This window comes from Panthera tigris, chromosome A3 (genome assembly GCF_018350195.1).
Source record: "Panthera tigris isolate Pti1 chromosome A3, P.tigris_Pti1_mat1.1, whole genome shotgun sequence".
NCBI classification, from domain to species: domain Eukaryota; kingdom Metazoa; phylum Chordata; class Mammalia; order Carnivora; family Felidae; genus Panthera; species Panthera tigris.
In genome coordinates, this window is record NC_056662.1 from 127,349,492 (window position 1) to 127,367,073 (window position 17,582).

At 51.5% G+C, this 17,582-nt stretch overlaps 1 protein-coding gene across 1 annotated transcript; it reads right to left on the minus strand.

Annotated features, from left to right (window-relative positions):
- Positions 1–609: 609 nt before the first annotated feature.
- Positions 610–5,239, minus strand: MYCN (MYCN proto-oncogene, bHLH transcription factor). The gene is made up of 2 exons (XM_042979810.1): positions 4,372–5,239; positions 610–2,134 (listed from the first exon to the last, which is right to left on the minus strand). The coding sequence occupies exons 1-2, from the start codon at positions 5,165–5,167 to the stop codon at positions 1,530–1,532; spliced, it is 1,401 nt and encodes a 466-aa protein (XP_042835744.1). The 5' UTR covers positions 5,168–5,239; the 3' UTR covers positions 610–1,529.
- Positions 5,240–17,582: the final 12,343 nt, after the last annotated feature.

Here is a 17,582-nt window from a genome sequence, read left to right on the forward strand (position 1 = left end):
CGGTGTCTCTCCAGAAGGAACATGGGCACTTGATCTGGACCATACAACTTCTGCCCCAGGAGTTCCTTTTGTGCCTCAGATTGAAATGTTCCTTCAGGGAAGGAACCAACTTCCTCTTTTATTCTGCCACAATGCCTAACGTACAACCTCAAATCCTAGTGAATTTTGAAGAACACAGTCCTGGGGACAAACTACATGAGCTTATAAAGCCATCCGCCAATGAAACAAACAGTATCGACATAGCCAAGTTTCACAATCCTGCGTGTGTTAATTATACTTCTCGCTCTAAACGGTTGAACAAGTCTGGTGTCCCCCCTTAATTCTCCGAAACATAAATGAAAGTGTTTAGTAAATTATTGAATGCTATGAGTTATAACACATGGTCACAAATGACGTCTCCATTCCGCGTAAACTGGAACAAATGCCTTTACGTCCCTAACCTCAGTTCTCTCTACCCTAAGTGAGGACAGTGGCCCGTCCCCAACTGCACGGATGTAAAAGGACTACCTGTAGAACCCAAGTTCCCTCTACAACGCGTGGACTATTTGTGTTTCAGGGACAGCGCTTAACTAGTGCTATGAAGGGAAAAAAAAAAAAAAAAAAGCTGCATCATTTAATTGCTATTTATTTTCATAAACATGAGGTATTTCAAAGTGCTATAAGATGCAGCACTAAATATATACATTTTGAAGAACTTAAACACAGAACTTTGCATTTACCCAGTTCTATGAACCAAACATGAACAAATACATTAACAGGAAGAAACAGGCTAGGAAAAAGGCATATATATATAGTAAATTTCTTTACAAAAGTTTCTTAGTTCAAAAAGTGATAAAGTAATATCTACTCAAAACTTTCACAACTCATTTTCATACGAAAATATAAGTATCAAATTTAGTTATGTATCAGCATCATACTAAAGTATACAGGCCGTGTAAGAATTAGTACAGTACATAACAGAGATTAACAATATATTTGTATACAAAACATGCTCCTCAAACATTGAGGTATTACAGTACTTAGGTATGAACTTCCAGTCTAATACTGGCCGCAAAAGCCACCTCTCATTACCCAGGACGTATACAAAAGGCGGGTGTGTCAATGGTATTTACAGAAATGTTCCCCAGGGGTTATCAAATGGCAAACCCCTTACGTGACCGTCTGCTGGAACTTAAGCACCATTTTAAAAAAGAAGGAATGACTTTCCGTTGTTTGGAAACTTGGAACAAACAAGGTGACTTCAACAGCCCAGAGGCTCCCAACTGTCACGAACTTCGACCGCGGTCTCGGAGGTGACATGGAGGAAAACTGCAAGGGCCACCCAGCATCCCATCATGCGGGCCCTCTCCCGAGGTCCCGGCAGAACCCCACATGTCCTGCTCCCCACCCAGATCCAAACTCGACGGGGAGGGGGACCGATTTGAAAGTAAACCCACATTCTTAATGTCAACACAATGTTTGTTTAAAAAAAAAAAAAAAAAATCAAAATGTGCAAAGTGGCAGAGTGACTGTCCAGTTTCGAGAAACGTTTAGCAAGTCCGAGCGTGTTCAATTTTCTTTAGCAACTGCTGCTGTCTTGCCTGCAACTTCTCCTTCTCCAGCAAAAGCTGATGCTCCTCGGCCTGCAGGGAGTGGACGTACTCGGTGGCTTTTTTCAAAATGACCACCTTGGCGGCCTTCTCGTTCTTCACCAGCTCTGGCACGTGGTCCCTGAGCGTCAGGAAGCTGGACCGCAGGTCATTGCGGCGCTGGCGTTCCAGAATGTTGTGGTTCCGGCGGCGCTCGCTGTCCTCCGAGTCAGAGTTGCGGGGACTCAAGCTCTTAGCCTTCGGGGGGATGACGCTCTTGAGGGGGCGGGGCGATGCTTCGCTCTTGATCTTCTTCTGGGGCGGCACATCCTCGCTCTCCACGTAGGGGGAGGGGGCGGCGTAGTTGTGCTGCTGGTGGATGGGGACGCAGCGCTTGAGAATCAGCTCCCCGGACTGGGCCCTCCCCGGGCCCGGGGCTGCGTTCTTGGGCCGCACGGTGATGGTGAAGGTCGTGACGGCCTTGCTGTTGGAGGAGGACCTTCGCTTCTCCACGGTCACCACGTCAATTTCCTCCTCCTCGTCTTCCTCTTCGTCATCTTCATCATCTAAGAACGAGAGGGGAGTCATTCTCTTGGGGAGACACAGAGGGGCTACCCTGAGGCCCACGTAGAGGCTCTCACGTCAGGCGCCGGCCCAGTGCGCAATCATCGTGGATCCATCCACACGTATGGGAATGGCACTGCACGGTGGGTCTCGAAATTAGATACATCCGGGAGTTCCCCCCTCCCCCACACCGCTGGACTTTTTTTCAGCCTCCACCCTCAGACTTTAGCCGGTGGCAGAAATATAAACCTGGGCTTTGGGGTCAGGCAGAATCCTGACTCCCACCGCACACCAGTTGTGGGACCCCGGGCAAGTTACTTAACCTTCCGGAGCCTCTATCCCTTCAGCTTTGAAATGGGGAGAACACCACAGGGTTCTGGAGTTGGACAGCTACTACGTGGAGAACAGAGCCTAGCAGACGGATGCTCCGCAAATGGTAAGCCTTGATCGTCATTATTAGTTTGTCCCAAAGACTCACTCGTATTTCTCTCTCCACGTTTAAAATTGAGGATCCCCATTTTAGGAGCATCGTCTAGCAACTGACGCACAGTTGAGTTTGATTTCAAGTCCTTAAGCTTGAAGGGGCACTTTTACTAACGAAGGCCGAAAAATAACCCGCCTGCCATGAGCCTGAGTTCTGTATCAGTAAGCAGGTGTTCATCTAACAAAGACCAAATCTTAACTACAAAGTCAGAATCCACGGGAACTCTAAACCCCCAAGTGGGGGCGGGGCGCCGCTTCGCAAAGTCCCGGGCAATAACAGCAACAAAAACATGTAGCATCGTGTCTACGCTTCCCCCTCTCTCCTCTTTTACTACCTCACCGGGATCGAAAATTATTGTTTAAAATGCAAGCATGAAAATCAAAACACATCTTCTGCTTGATCTGAAGGGGGCCGGAAAGCTGAACAATTGTGGGATTTGTTCTAAAGCCGAAATGTGAGGCTGTTCCAGTCTGTGGGTCCCTTTAAGCCAATGTTTTGGTTTTCTGCCAAGAAGACAGCTGTTGGAAGGAAGTGCTCCCTCACCGAGAGCTGTCAAGGCACAGACATTAAAGGGACAGACCCGATTCAAACTGGAGGCTTATCACCAAGTTTCCTTCCAGGAGCCTTAGATGAATCTGTCCTCGGCCCTCAAGGAAATTTGGGCTTTTTTATCCACCTGCGTTCTGAAAACACTTGGGTTTTCAAGATCCAAGGGGCCCCCAGCTCTCTGCTGCCGGGACAAGGGCTATTCAAGTGTTTGGACAGAGTTCTTTTTACCTCCAGAGTTCCAGGCAAAGTCTGGGTTTTAACCCAACCCTTCAGTTTAAGGCAGACAGAGGCACACAATGGAACCAATCGGTGGGTGCTCCCAGGGTGTGTACATTCTGGAGGGCCTAAGTGCCCGCCCTCACCTTGAAGGGCACTGGGTCACAAAATAACTCAAGATCTGGCATTCTGGCCAGAGACAAAACTGGACCCGGTGCTCACTGCACGTCATGCAGAGGCAGCCCCTTGAGAATGTACACAACCGTGGCTGTCCTTGTCACCAGCTGCTGAATGGAGGGGGGGAAGCGGTACCCCCCCCCCCCACCAGCCTTTCAGATCCTTGGCCCACCAGCCAGCCAGCATATCGCCGCCTGCTGGCCACGGACCAGGAGCAAATAGCCCACCACCCACCGAGGGCGGGGAAGACTACCGAGGCTTGAAAAAAATAAATAAATAAAACTGGTAGTAGCCATCTGTGCAACCTCCCTCTACTTTCCTGCGCCCTACATAGGATTTTTGCACCGCCTTTGTGTCTTCTCCCGGCGCCTGCCCTCCCGACCTGGGAGGCAGTCCCTTTCCACCCTGGTGCTAACAGGTTTCTGCCCAGAAAACGCACCCAGCGCGCCTCTCCACTCCCACCCAGCTTTAGCCACCCAACTTTTCCTAATTTTATCCCTTGGACCGGCCGCCCCGGAGAGGTGGGGGACGGGTGGGGTCCAGTGATAGAGTCGGGCTCCCGCAGAGGGTGGCAGGCACTTCGGTGAAGGTGAGACTTTGGGGAACACCCTCTTGGCAGCTTTCGCTCCCCCTCTTCTCCTTGTCCTGGGGGGGCTCGGCTTGGAGGAAACCGGCCCTCTGCCACCAGCACTACCTCCAAAATACGCTCCCCCGCGCCCCCCCCCCAGTCAAACCCCACGGACAGTAACAAAGGGATCGCGACTCCCGCTCCGGGACCCCAGGGAGGCGGCCGGCCCCCGGCACGGTCTTTACCTGAGTCGCTCAGGGTGTCTTCTCCGGAGGTGCTGAGGGCCTTGTGGTCACCGCCACTGGCCGGGCGGCCTCCGGGGCGCGGGGGGACGGCAACCGGGGCTCCGGCCGAGGCTGCGGCACTCGCCCCCGACGCGACCGCGGCGCCCGCCGCCGCCGCCGCCGGGGCACCGGCCGGGGCGGCTGGCGCGGGCTCGCGCTTGTTCACCGGGAAGGGGAAGACGACGGCGGGATCCACGCACTCGGCGGCCGGGTGGGCGAGCTCGGCGGGCAGGGCGGCCCCGGCGCGACCCGCCCCCGCCGCCGCGCAGTGCCCGCGGCCGGCCGGGCTGGTGGCGCCCGCTCCCGGGGCCGGGGCTGCGGGCCCGGCGGCGGGCGGCCCGCGGCCGTGCTGCAGCTTCTCGCTCACGGCGCGCTCCAGCTTTTCGCGGGCCGAGAAGCCGCTCCACATGCAGTCCTGGAGGATGACCGGGTTGGGGGTGAGGCCGCTCAGGCCCCCCAGGCCGAACGCGTCCTCTTCGGCCGGGTTACCCCACAGGTCGGCCTCGGGCAGCAGCATCTCGGTGGCCCAGTTCGGGGGCTCGGGGCTGTGCTCCGGGAAGGCACGGCTGGGCGACAGCGGGGGCGTGGGCAGCAGCTCGAACTTCTTCCAGATGTCCTCCCCCGGGGGCGTCGAGTCGGGGCCGCCGAAGTAGAAGTCATCTTCGTCCGGGTAGAAGCAGGGCTGCAGCGAGTCAAACTCAAGGTCTGGGTTCTTGCAGATCATCCCCGGCATGGTGGACGCGGTGCAGCTCGGCATCGGCTCGCCTCCTGGCCGGCGAATGAGGGCTTCTTTCCGCTCCGCTCCTTTTAGTTAGGGGGGTGCTTCCTTCCCGTGGGGGGCGCGGAGGGCGGGGGCCCGCGCCAATCTCCGACACTGCAACCGACAGACACACCAGGAGAGAGTTGGCAAGCGAAGCCTAATGTGGGGGGGGGGGCAGTGGGCGCCCCCTCTCACCCGGCTCGTCAGTCTCCCCTGCAAGCCCCCCACTCCGCCTGGTGCTCCCGAAGGTGGAGGAAGTTCTGGCTCTCGCTCTCTCCCTCCCTCCTTTTGTGTACAAGCTGTCTACGACAGGGGGTGGGAGGGGGCATGCAGATGCGGGGGGTGGTGGTGTGGCTCTGCAACTTTGGAAACTGCCATTTCATTCACACTCGGCAGTGCCTGGGGGAGGGGGCCTCTCAAGGCTGCAGAATCCTAGCTCTCTCCAGCTCCCCGACAACCCAGTTGCACCATGTAGGTCCAGCTGCTCAAAGGAAGCGGGAGGCTCCAACCCAGCTACCGGCCAGATGATCTGGAGTACCCTCAGTCTCTCCTTTGTAAAACTGCAACCTCGGGAGTGCAAAAGGTAGCGGGGGATTTAGGAAACTTTGCAAAGGGAAAACGCCTTTCTCTCGACTGAGACCCAACGACGGGCACCCAACCCTCCCCCCCCCATTAGAACAGACGCCCCTCAGCAATCCATCCGCTGCAAGCAGAGTCCTGCCAATAGCTTATTTTGAACCTCTCTAACCCCACCCCCACTCTTACAAACCCCCCACAACGTCCTCTTCCTGGGAGAGGGGAGAGCCTGAACCCCAGTTCCCCGGGAATGGTGCAGGGTCCCCGGGAGAGCCATGTCTCCTCGGGGCTGGAGCAGTCGTGACCCAGATTACCACCGCGGCGGCCTCGCCCTAACCCCCCTCTCTTCTTCCTCCAGGGGCACCCTTTGGAGAACCCCAGCTTCGGGGTCGAGACGCACCCGCTCTCCGTCAGCTCAAACACGGATAAATGTTCTAGAGAAGGGCGAAATTCTTTTCGATGAAGCCATTACACCCCTCCTGGCAAAGGCTGTAAAAAGGATTAGGGCGGGTCTCTTCCACCCGGGGTGCCTTCGGGGCTGGAACTGGCTTTTCAGGGAAAACCCCGAGATGGTTTTGTTTCGGAAGCAGCAACAGTCCCCCGAGGATACTCGAGCGCCCTGTGCGCGAGCCGCGATCCCGTCCGGGGCTTGCCTTCCCGCCGCGCTCGCCACCCGGGGGCCGCCGGGCAGTTTGCAACCCCAGCTCCTTACCTCCCGCCGGCTGCCGGGGATCCAGAGGCGATTCTGCGCGGGGGTCTCCGGGTGGCCTGGGGGTGGTGGTCCTCGGGTGGTTGCAGTCTGTGCGCGCTTGCGCCTGGCTAGCGCTAGCTCGGCTCCAACCCAGTTCCCAGGAGCCCCCCGCATCCACCCAGCGCGTCCAGACAGATGACTGTCACTGGCTGCGCTTTGAAGCTCGGGGGATATTATTAACTGAAAAATCTGACACACCCGGGGGGCGGGGAGAGAAGGGGGCTGCGGCACAGACAAGGGGGAGGGAGAAAGGCAGAGGAAAGCGGCTTTACCCCGCCCTCTTGATTTCCATAAAAATCAGGGGAGGCGCCAAGGCTTTCGCGCCAAAAGCCACTCGCTTTTCTTCTTTGCAGAGAGGAGGCTGCAAAGCTGGGAAAGCCCGGGGTGTGCTCCTCCCTCGCTTTTAGACCCCCGGGCTTGCACCCGGTGCACTCTGCGAACCAGCTGCGCGCCGAGCGGTGCAATGCAGCACCCACCCTGCGGGCCTGGCAGTTGCTTGGCATTAAAATATTTCTTTCCGGAGGGCTCCGGGGGTGTGTACTGGGGGATGGGGGGGGGCGGGGGTGGGGGAGCCGAGGCTCCGATCCCAGCCCCCGCCCTGACTGCGTTTGTGTTCGGCTGAGCGCGACGGCCAACGTCGAGCAAGGCCTGGCGCTGGGGTTGCTCGTGTAATCTCGAAGGGAGGCTAGACCGAGGGTGCAAAATGGGAGGAGGAGGACGCGCCCATTTAGAAACGAGACCGCAGGATGTTTCTAGTTTTGAATTGAAAGGAGAGGGGCGCCCCCCTTGTTTGAAAATAAATAAATAACTTCAGGCTACGAGGGTGGCGCCGCCGTGGTTTCTTCGGCCGAAGGCGACACCTCGCGGAGACCGAGAAGAAAGCGGAGTTGCTGGGTCTGGTCTTCGGGGCTGGAGTAGGGCCACCCCGCCGCCCCCCCCCCCCCCCCGCGGCACTGTCACCAGCCCTCCCCACTGCGCAGGGGGTGGCGGCGCGGGGCGGCTTCCGAGGGAAAAGAGCGTTAAGACCTGCCCCCACGGGCTCCCAAATTAGCTTTTGCAAAGCTAGTATTTTCCCGAATTATGGGGAGGCTGATGAGGTTCACATAGAAGTAGTGGTCCCCACCTCCTGGAGACCAAACCTCCTGGCTCAAAACCCTTGACTGCAAATTGTTGGAGACAAAAAGAAAGGCTGCTGTCGCTACTTGGCTCCTTTGTGCCTCAGTTCCCTCATTTGTGAAACTGGGAGTTGGTAATGGCGCTTAGGTCACAGGGTTGTTTTGAGAAGGAGCGTTATAAAGGAGCTTAGAACAGTGCCCAGCACCTAGTGAGCGTCTGCAGGTACAGGTAGTACCCGATGAGGTTTCCAGGGAAATGGAGACCCCCCCCATCCGGCAGCATTACCGTCTCATCCCACCGCCATGGTCAAATCCTCACTTGATTCTGGTCAAGCTATCCGTACAGGTGTTTGGGGGAGACGGGGAATCAGAGATCATTGCCGCTACCCCAAAACTCCCCAGGGAAAACCCGGATTCCCCTGGGCAGCCCTCTTCACAACCAAATACCTCATGAGGTGGAATTTTCCCTTGGAAAGCATTCCCTGGGTGGTTTTGGGGTGGGGGAACCTGGCCCCCTGATTGGAGTGGCAAACCTTCTCGGTCTCCCTTTTCCCAAACTGGAAATGCGACTCATTCCGGCCATTCACCCCAGCGTTCAAACTAATCACGGCTGAGGATGCGGGGGTCAGGGGACAGCCCCTAAAATGCACACATATTAGCATTTGTGAAGGCCCTTCCCACCCTTACCCTGGATGCCTACATAATTCTGGGGAGAGAGGCGAATTCCCAGAGTTCTAGGAAGTGGCCCATGAATGAGGATGGGCTGCCCCTTCCAGGCACCTCTATTATTATTATTTCCTTCACGTGTGTAAAACACCTCACCTTTGCAAAAGCTTTTACCACCCCCACTTCTGCTTTTCCCTAACCCCCTAATCTAAACCAAGCCCCCCTGCTGTATTCTCTGCAAGCATTCTGGATTTTCCTCCAGAGCACTTACTGCCATTTGTAATTATATATGCCTGGGAATGTTTGTTTAATGCCCACTTCCTTCGGGGGGCTGCAGGTGGGGGCGACAGGCTGTGCCTCCCTCACTAGACCTGTGAGCTCCTTGAAGGACAGGCCTTGTCGGAGGCAAAGCAAATTACCTGTCTACGGTAATAATACCTGACTACAGTAAGTCCTTGATGATCTGTTCAAAGGCAGAGATCCCAGAATGAGTCCTAAGGTGGCCACCTCTTCCAATATAGTTTCCGTTTATTGGCAACAGTAGGAGAGAAAAATGAGTGTCACTCGAGAACTTTCTTCGGGCCCCCAGCAGCCACAGTGCCCAGAAAAAGCACTCAGAATTGCCTGCCCTACCATTTTACCAAAATGAGAGGACACTTAAAATAGGCCAATGTGGCCCCCCTTTACTACATTTAAAAGTCCTACCTTTGTCCTCTCTCACCAGACGTGTGCCCTTCAGCAGGCCATTTGTCTTTCTCCCTTGACTTAAAAAAGAATGGAAAAAACAAACTAACAAACAGAAAAAGAGGGGACAAGGAGACAAGAGACCCAGCAAATCAGGTATCCTTCCAGGACCTCAATCTCTATCTCCTCCTTTTAATGCAAACCAGTAATTACTGACAAGTCTGAATTTGAAGGTTAACAGAATGATAAAATTCAACAAGTATTTATTGGTGCCTTCATTTGCAAGTGGAAAGATAAAAGACTGTCCGCCCAGAAACCTTGCCGCTGCTGCTTCCTAGCCTGCTTGTAGAGCATTTTTCAAATGTTGCGATGCTCTCAGGCTGTGTGGACGCACATTAAATAAAATCTTCAGATGGCCTCGAAGACAGGGTTTGCTTCAGCACACATCTACTCTGTCCCAAGTCAGGGCACAGATGAGTCACAAACCTCACCATGGACTCAGCCAGACACACTTCTAAAGTGGACCAACGGATTGCACAGAGTGATACACAGGATTGGGTTTACAAATAAGGAGATTTTTGAGGGAGGACAATGTTTTGGCCTGTAAATCCCTTCATTAAAAACAAAACAAACCCCACACACATTCACAAGGGTCCAGCCTCATGACTGACTAGGAGCTCCGCAATGTCGAGATATTTTTTTCCTGATCACAAGTTAAGGGTCTCCTCTGGGTCCAGCTTCAGGGACCACAGTTTCTCCTAATAACTTCACTGGGTCTCTCCCCGCTCCGAAACAAAAAATTGCGTCATTTTATTGCTGGTTAAATCCTCTTAAATCCCTGACCCTTCATCTGGAATATAGGAAATCCAGATCTCTGCCTTACCCAATCGCAAAACAGAAAGCAAACAAACAACAACAACAACAACAAAACCAAACCAAAGGGGGAAGAAAAACAAACAAACAAACAGACAAGAAAGAAAAGCCTGCATTGAAGATTTAAATAGAAAAAAGACTATAAAAGTATAAGAAGAAAATAAAGATTATTTTCTGAGACAGCCCAGAAACAAGGAGGGAAAAATTGACTATATTCGACTACCAATAAAAATTAAAATTGATAGTTAAAGTGCACCCTGAACGAAGTCAAAAGACTACAGTGTGACAGAAAATACTTGCCTCGTCTATAAGAGAAAAAAGTATATCCCGTGTATTCAAAGAGCTCCTACACATTGAATAGGAAAAACAGCCAGATAGTAGTAGGAGTCCAGGATAAGAGTAGGTAATTCACTGAATAGGAAATGCAAATTGTTCATAAACATATGAAAAGATGCTCAGCTTCACTAGTAGTCAGGGAAATGCAAATGAAATCTCAAGGAGATTAACATTTTTTGGTCTAGCGGATTGGCCCAAGTGTTGGCAAGGCTGAGGAGGGGGTGGGGGCCTCTCCTCCAGGGCTGATGTTCCAGCCCCGAGAGGAAAAGCAATCCCACTCTTCCATCTTATAGGACATAATAAAACAAAAATAGGTACACGAAGATGCGTGTTGCAGGATTTTTGCCCAGAACAAAAACACTGAAAATAATCTCAATGCCCATCAATAGGGGAATGGTCGAATAATAGGCAGTCGCTAAAAGTAATGCATCAGATCTATAGGTAACGGCTAAGGAAATATCCGTGTGTAGGAAGGAAAATGAGCAAAGTGTGGGTCAATGTGCCTGGCAGCTTGAATATTCGGGCACTTAGATGGGTCAACACAAACCCGTAGCCGGTCATTGGGCGAAATGTGCAGCACGTTGCGAAGAGTGGTTTATTTTGAAGAATGGAATCAGACAGGTAGAGGGAGAAACTTTCCTCCTACTTTTATGTTTTGTTTTGTATTTAAACCGGTGGGATGAAGAGCCAGTTTAATTTTTTGTTTTTGTTTTTGTTTTTTCAAAAAAAAATTTTTTTGTTACTCCCAGGACAGCTAATCATGAAGCTAATCATTTTGGGGGGCGGGGGGTGGGAGTAAAGGATCCTCTCCTGAAGCCTAAAGTCGGTCCCAAAATTCTTTTTTTGTTTCCCAGGCTTGCTGGCAGTCTTTCAGACCAAACTGGTACCACGCTGAGTCCACTGAGAGGGGGTTCAAGGAGACCAAGAGGAGACAAAATGGGCAGTGGCTTAATTAGGACTAAACTCAAACAAGCCAAAGCCATTTAAAGTACACGATGTTGCATGTGCCCAAGGCAAGACAGATTTTTTTTTTTTTTTTTTTTTTTTTTACTTCTGAGGCTGGAGGAAAGTTGGAGATCCAGCAATGAGAGGGTTTTGGGGTGGAGAGTGTTATTGGCATAATTGTGTTTAAAACAAGAATGATCCTCATTGAATGCCAGTAATTGAATGACAGATTTAGAAAATGAGAAGTATCCAACAGGCCCTGCGCTCCCCTCACAGACTGTCACTCTCCCTGGTTTTGAGGCAGCTCAGACAGCCCCTTCCCCCGGGAAGCCTTTTCTCAGGCTTCGTATATTACAGAGCCTTGGGGAAAGAGCAAAACCGGGGTGCATGAAAATGCTCCGCGAGCTGCAAAGAACTTTGTGGAAGGAAGGTGCTATTGCTGCTGTACAACTGAAATCCCCATTTACCTGTTTTCTCCGTGTAAAAAGGCAAGACAGGAATGCTGTCTGGGAGGCAGGTAGGTTGCTCAGGGCCAGGCACCCTGGGGATGGGTGAGGCCCGTAGGCTGGCACTCTGGAAACTCAAGGGCTTGCGCGGAGGGGAACCCGGTCTTCCCAGGAGCCTGGGAGGGCTGCAGGGAATCCTGACTGCACAGCCCCTCTGCGCATGCACTTGGCATTGCCCCTCAGATGGAGCAGACTTCCACACCCCGGTCGTCTTTCTCTGGAATTACTTTCCAGTCTCCGGGACTTCATTTGGGTGTGTCCACCATCCACTACGTTTTTCAGACCTCCTCTTCAAGTGATTACATAATAAATGGTTGATTTGCCCACTGATTCTTGCTAATTTCAATTTCCTTCAATGCTGATGACACTCTCTATAGCTCCAAGGACCACCCAGGTCCACCTTAATATCTGCCCCGGGGGAGGGGGGGCCCTTTCGGTTTCCTTGTGTGTAAATAGTGATCGGCGATAAGCCCCTATCAGTCCATTTCCAGAAACTGCTGCCTCTGGCCTAGAAAGTCTTTCTTTTCTGCTTCAAATCCTCTCCTCAAAGATCAGCTGGAGACTCCAGAAAGGAATGCTGATCTTTCCCCAATCCTGCCTTTCCCCTGCAAGTCTCCGCCGACTGCATACAGCCTGCCGCCAGCTTGCATAATCCACTTGCTTTCTTTATCGGGGGTCCTGTTATGTGTAACTCCCCTCACGAGGGTAACAGTCCTTGAGTGGAAGAAACCTTGCCCACATTATCCCTGCACCTTGCATAGTATCTGCTGGCTGCCTTGAATGGTGGAAAGCACCGAGCTCTGAAGCCAGACAGGCCAGCGAGCTCTGCCGGATCAGGTAACCGAGACAGCCACTCTGAGCCTTAATGTCTTCATCTTTATATTGGCCTTTCATGGGGCGCCTGGGTGGCTCAGTCGGGTGAGCGTCCGACTTCGGCTCAGGTCATGATCTCGCGGTTCGTGAGTTCAAGCCCCGCTCCGGGCTCTGTGCTGACAGCTCAGAGCCTGAAGCCTGCTTCAGATTCTGTGTCTCCCTCTCTCTCTCTCTGACCCTCCCCCGTTCATGCTCTGTCTCTCTCTGTCTCAAAAATAAATAAACGTTAAAAAAAATAAATTGGCCTTTCATGAGGATTAAGCGGGGTAGCATCCATATTCTTGCCCCAGTCTGCATGCGAGAGTTTGGTTAGCCCTACATCAACAGAGCGCAGCACTTGGGTTCCCAGTTGAGCTGCTCCTCTCACGTACTGGCACTAGTTACTGATCCTTTCTCCAACCAGAACGACCCCCGGGTGGGTCCCCCTCTCTCTCCTTAGCTTGTCCTTGACCTAGGTGACTTTGCACTTGGAAGAAAGTACTGCAAAGCCAAGGTAGCCAGGTAGCCTAAGGTAGTAATGGAGCACAAGACCACAGGAAATGAGTGGTCCAAGTCTAGAGTTGTGAATTGTTTGCTGAAGAATCTTACATTGGCCATTCAGCATCTCTTGGCTTCCCTTTCCGGGTTCATTAGATGGGAATAATGAGTCCCATTCCTGCTCTTCCTTAAGGGAGAGATGATCTCCATAGAGCAGTGGGTTGAGATTCCGAAATTAAGTTTAACATCCTGATACCGTATTGATTCTATAACTTAGGCAAGTCTCCTTTCAGCGGCCTAGTTTTCTAACCCACTAATAGGGGTAATAATACCCTTTTTATTGCAACAGAGCAGATGTGAGATCCCCAATCAAACTAAGACCAAGTAGGCTACCTTGCATTGTATTATGAACTCCAAGGAACTGTGGGGGTGAAAAGCTTTATTTTAACATAGCAAGTGCTTGAAAAGTGGTAAAATCTCTACCCAGGAGCAGTGTGGGATTCTGTGTGAAGTTACTAAGACAGGGCTGTTGGGGATGGACGCTAGAATCATCTTACAATATTTATGATGGTCATATTTCCTGGTAAGTGGCATCACATCCAAAAACCTGTCAAAGGGACAGATGGCATTCTTAGCACAAAAGAGGAAACCAATTAGAAGTTAAAATACAGAAAAACGGGAACTTGTAAATGCTAACAAATTGTTTCAGTGTGGAGGACTGTGCTATTTTCCCTGACACTTGCTAAGGAAGGTTTCCGTCTGGTTCGGCAACGCTCACGGGGCACTGGCTGTTAGTGTCTAAAGACATCGCACAAACTCTCTCTTCTAATCCCCTTGATTTCAAACTTTCATACCTAACCCAAGTTGTCAGGCAGATGCCTGACAATTGCACCTTGTCACTTATACAGTGACAGATTGTTTCTTTGCAGCTCGGAAATGAGCACTAAGTGCTAGACTTGAAGAAGCAAATCTCTGAACACTGTACTTACGTTCATTTAGTCTATCAACAAACATTTATATATGATTTATAACTTCTGCTGTCAAGCCGGTGGGGGTGATAGACAAAGACATAGACAAATTCAGGAAAACTTATTTTGTGCTGTAACATACTGTGTGCACAGAGGAGCGAGCTTTTGCCCCTACCCTGGGGAGGGGAAGATGGCTTCACAAACTGGGGGACATTTAAGCTATGGGATGAAAAACAGGACTTGGCCCGAGGGATAAGTGTGGATGGCAGTTGTATTAATCAGCATGGGTGAGGCTATGCTGCAGTAACAACCCACAAATCTCAGTGCCTTAATATAGCAAAGGCTTATTATTTGTTATAGTTGTTCTCGTTACATATTACAGCATTCTTATTAGACAAGAAGCCACTTATGCAAAAAGAACAGGGCAAAAAAATATATCAAGACCGAAGCTGCAAAACTTCTCGTTGAAACTTCCCACTAGATTAAGACGGCCACCAGTTGGACAATACAGTGTGGGGGGAGAAAACCCAAAAAGCATGGCTGGACCAAAGAGTCCTCACAAACTGAAGGTACCGAACATAAGCTGGAGAGAAAGAGGTATCTGGGTAGCTGGATCTGTGTGTCCAGATCTGCGAGGACTCCAACTATTCACAGGGAGAAGCCCAGGCCTGTCGCTGAGCCCACACTCCTACTGTTCCTAGGAACTCTCTGTGCCACAGACACAAAATTTGCAATCGACTCAAAGACAACGGTGGCACTTATTAGACCTTTTCGATTTTCATGATGCGTGGCCGTACTTGCCACAAACAAAGTGCTCGGAAAATATTTGTGGAACGAGTGGACGAATTTCTCTCTCTTCTCCCAAAGCAAGACAGACTGATCTCTGCTACGCATGCATGGAAGGTCAAGGCCAGAATCCTTGGGAAAAGTGAGGCCACAGACCTGCGGTTTTCAAATTTGGTTGTAGCAGTTGGTTTCGTAGTTTTATTAAAACAATAATAATAAACAACTTTTCCAGGAAGTCCAGTGTTTTTAAAAAATGAGATTGAAGTGGAATGGCTGGGGTGGATTGGGAATCGGGGACCCTGAACCCCAACTTCTCAGCCTCCTTCTGTCTCCCTCTAGAGGTACTTCTGGGCATCTTTAGGATTTTCGAACCCAGACTGAATGCCACTCCTTTAGAGAAATCAAATCACACAAATAACAAAAGCCCAGCACTCTCTCCTGAAACCAGCAGAAGTTTCTGGACGCCATCTTTCTTCCGGTTAAAAGCTGCCGTTGTCTCCACTCTCCTTTGAGGGGTTTGGGGCTGTGGTGCATTTAGTTCCACAACAGAGGAATGTATGCGTTTTCTTTTTTAAAGTTTATTTACTTATTTTGACAGAGAGAAAGCACGTGTGAGTAGGGGAGGGCCAGAGAGAGAGAATCCCAAGCGGGCTCTGTGCCCTCAACACAGAACCCAACGCAGGGCTTGATCTCAGGAACCAGGAGATCATGACCTGAATGGAAATCAAGAGACAGACACATAACCGACTGAGCCACCCAGGTGCCCCGACGTGGACTTTTTCATGAGGAGATCACTGAGAGAAGCCACTGGCTATGACATCCTCACAATGGCATGCCTGCAGGTTCAGGACCGCCTCCAGAGGACAGATTAGCTAAGCGAGGTCCCCAGTGCCTCCTGAGGTCAGGAGTCCTGGTAGCTGTCACCTTTTCTGCAGAGTTTGCTTCGGGTCCCAAGGAAGACCGTCTTTCTCTCCACGTGATACCCCTTTCTCACAGTCCGGGCTGCAGGGAAGGGAAGGTGATTGCCAATCGACTCCCCTCCCTGGCCCACCGTATTAGCTGACCACAGTGTCTGCCCCCTCTGTGGGCGGTCTTCCAGTCCCTGCTCCCGGCACTGCCAAGGTCAGCCACACCCGCAGGGCCAAGGACTGAGCCAAGGACAGCCAGACCCGCAGGGCCCTCATCCTGCTGTCAGAGGGGCAAAGTCTCCTCGTCTCCTACCAGACTTCTGCTCGCTGGGCAGAGCTGGACGCCTCAATAAACTTCCCAAACACCGCCATCCGTTCCAGATGGGGTGTCTTGTCTCCTTTTCCTCATTCTGCTCCGTTAAAACCCCGGGTCAGCCTGAGATGATGCCACTCCACTCACCCCTGAAACCACGTGGATGAGTGCCGAGATTTTCATTCTGTAAGCTTAGGGGGCGAGTGAGGTCCCCTGCCCTTCTCTGCACTCACGGAGGCCCCGGCGGCCCCAGCGTCAGGCCGGGGAATAGTCCTCGGGCTCCAGCCACTCTCCAGGCAGCTGGGGCGACGGCATCCCCCACACAGGGACGGAGGTGGGGGTACATGGGCCCAGGTTGGGACAGAAGCCCAGTCGCCAGCCCAGTGCAGGTTCCACTGTCCCACATTTGGTGACGTCTCATAATGGGGCTGGCACCTCGGAGGTGCTCACCAAACCCTGGACCACTTACCGCTGTGTTTGGATCAAAAGGAGTCCCAGCCCCCAGCCTGATGTCCTAGATCCGCATTTCTTTCAAAATGAGGGAGTAGCTTCAGGTCAGCACAGCACATAAGGTCAGATGCCCAGGGGGCACTTGGCATTTTTTTAATGGTCTTCCTGCTGATGAGGGCTTTGAGGGGTCAAGTCAAGAAAAATCACGTTTGTTAGACAGACCAACACCCCCTGTCCTCCGCCTTCTCCCAAGGCCTGGTTTCCCAGCGTGGGGCTCCTTGAGCCGCAGTCTTCTCTAGGCTTAAGGTAGGGACAGTGGGTCCCTCTGTCCTTGGAGGGTCGCTATCAGTGCCAACTGTAAGATAAATAACAAAGAGCCGCATAATCGCGGCGTGATTCCCAATATTACCGAAACAATCCCCACTCATCCAGAATTACCTACTTGTCTTCTCTGGAGTATTTCCTTACTGCTATCTAGATCTTCGCCCTATTTAAGAGATGAAATATTTATCAGACGTTAACCTGAATCTTTCTGTTCTCATCCAACTGTTTGGGATCATGGACTCAAAGAAAACACCGCAGTTCACGGGCATCATTTCTTCTGAAACCTCCCTTTAAAAATCTATCATAACGATACGTGGCTGTGAAGAGGACTGAGCTGGAGTTATTGTCCATCATGCAGCGTGACAGGAAAGAAGAACAGTGTATAACATGAGCTCATTCGTGAAGTAATCACATCGTACTGATAAATGTGCTTATATCCGCGTATATGAAAGGTCACACACCAGGCTGACCGGTGGAATTGTTGGGGGCTGAGATTAAAACTGGATTTTTTAAATCATGATTGGTTATTGCTTATTTAAACAAATTTTTAATTAAGAAGTGTTTAAATAATCCTTTTTCTTAAGTTTCATTTATTTATTTTGAGAGAGAGAGAGAGGGTGTGCATGCACAAGTTGGATTGAGGCAGAGAGAGAGGGAGAGAGAGGGGATCCCAAGCAGGCTCCGTGCTGTCAGTGCAAAGCCCAATGCGAGGCTTGATCTCACAAACAGTGAGATGATGACCTGAGCTGAAATCAAGGTCAGACACGTAACTGGCTGAGGCACCCAGTTGGTCCTCTCATTTGTTTTTTAAAGTAGGCTCCATGCCTGATGTGGGGTCCAACGAGGGGCTTGAACTCAGAA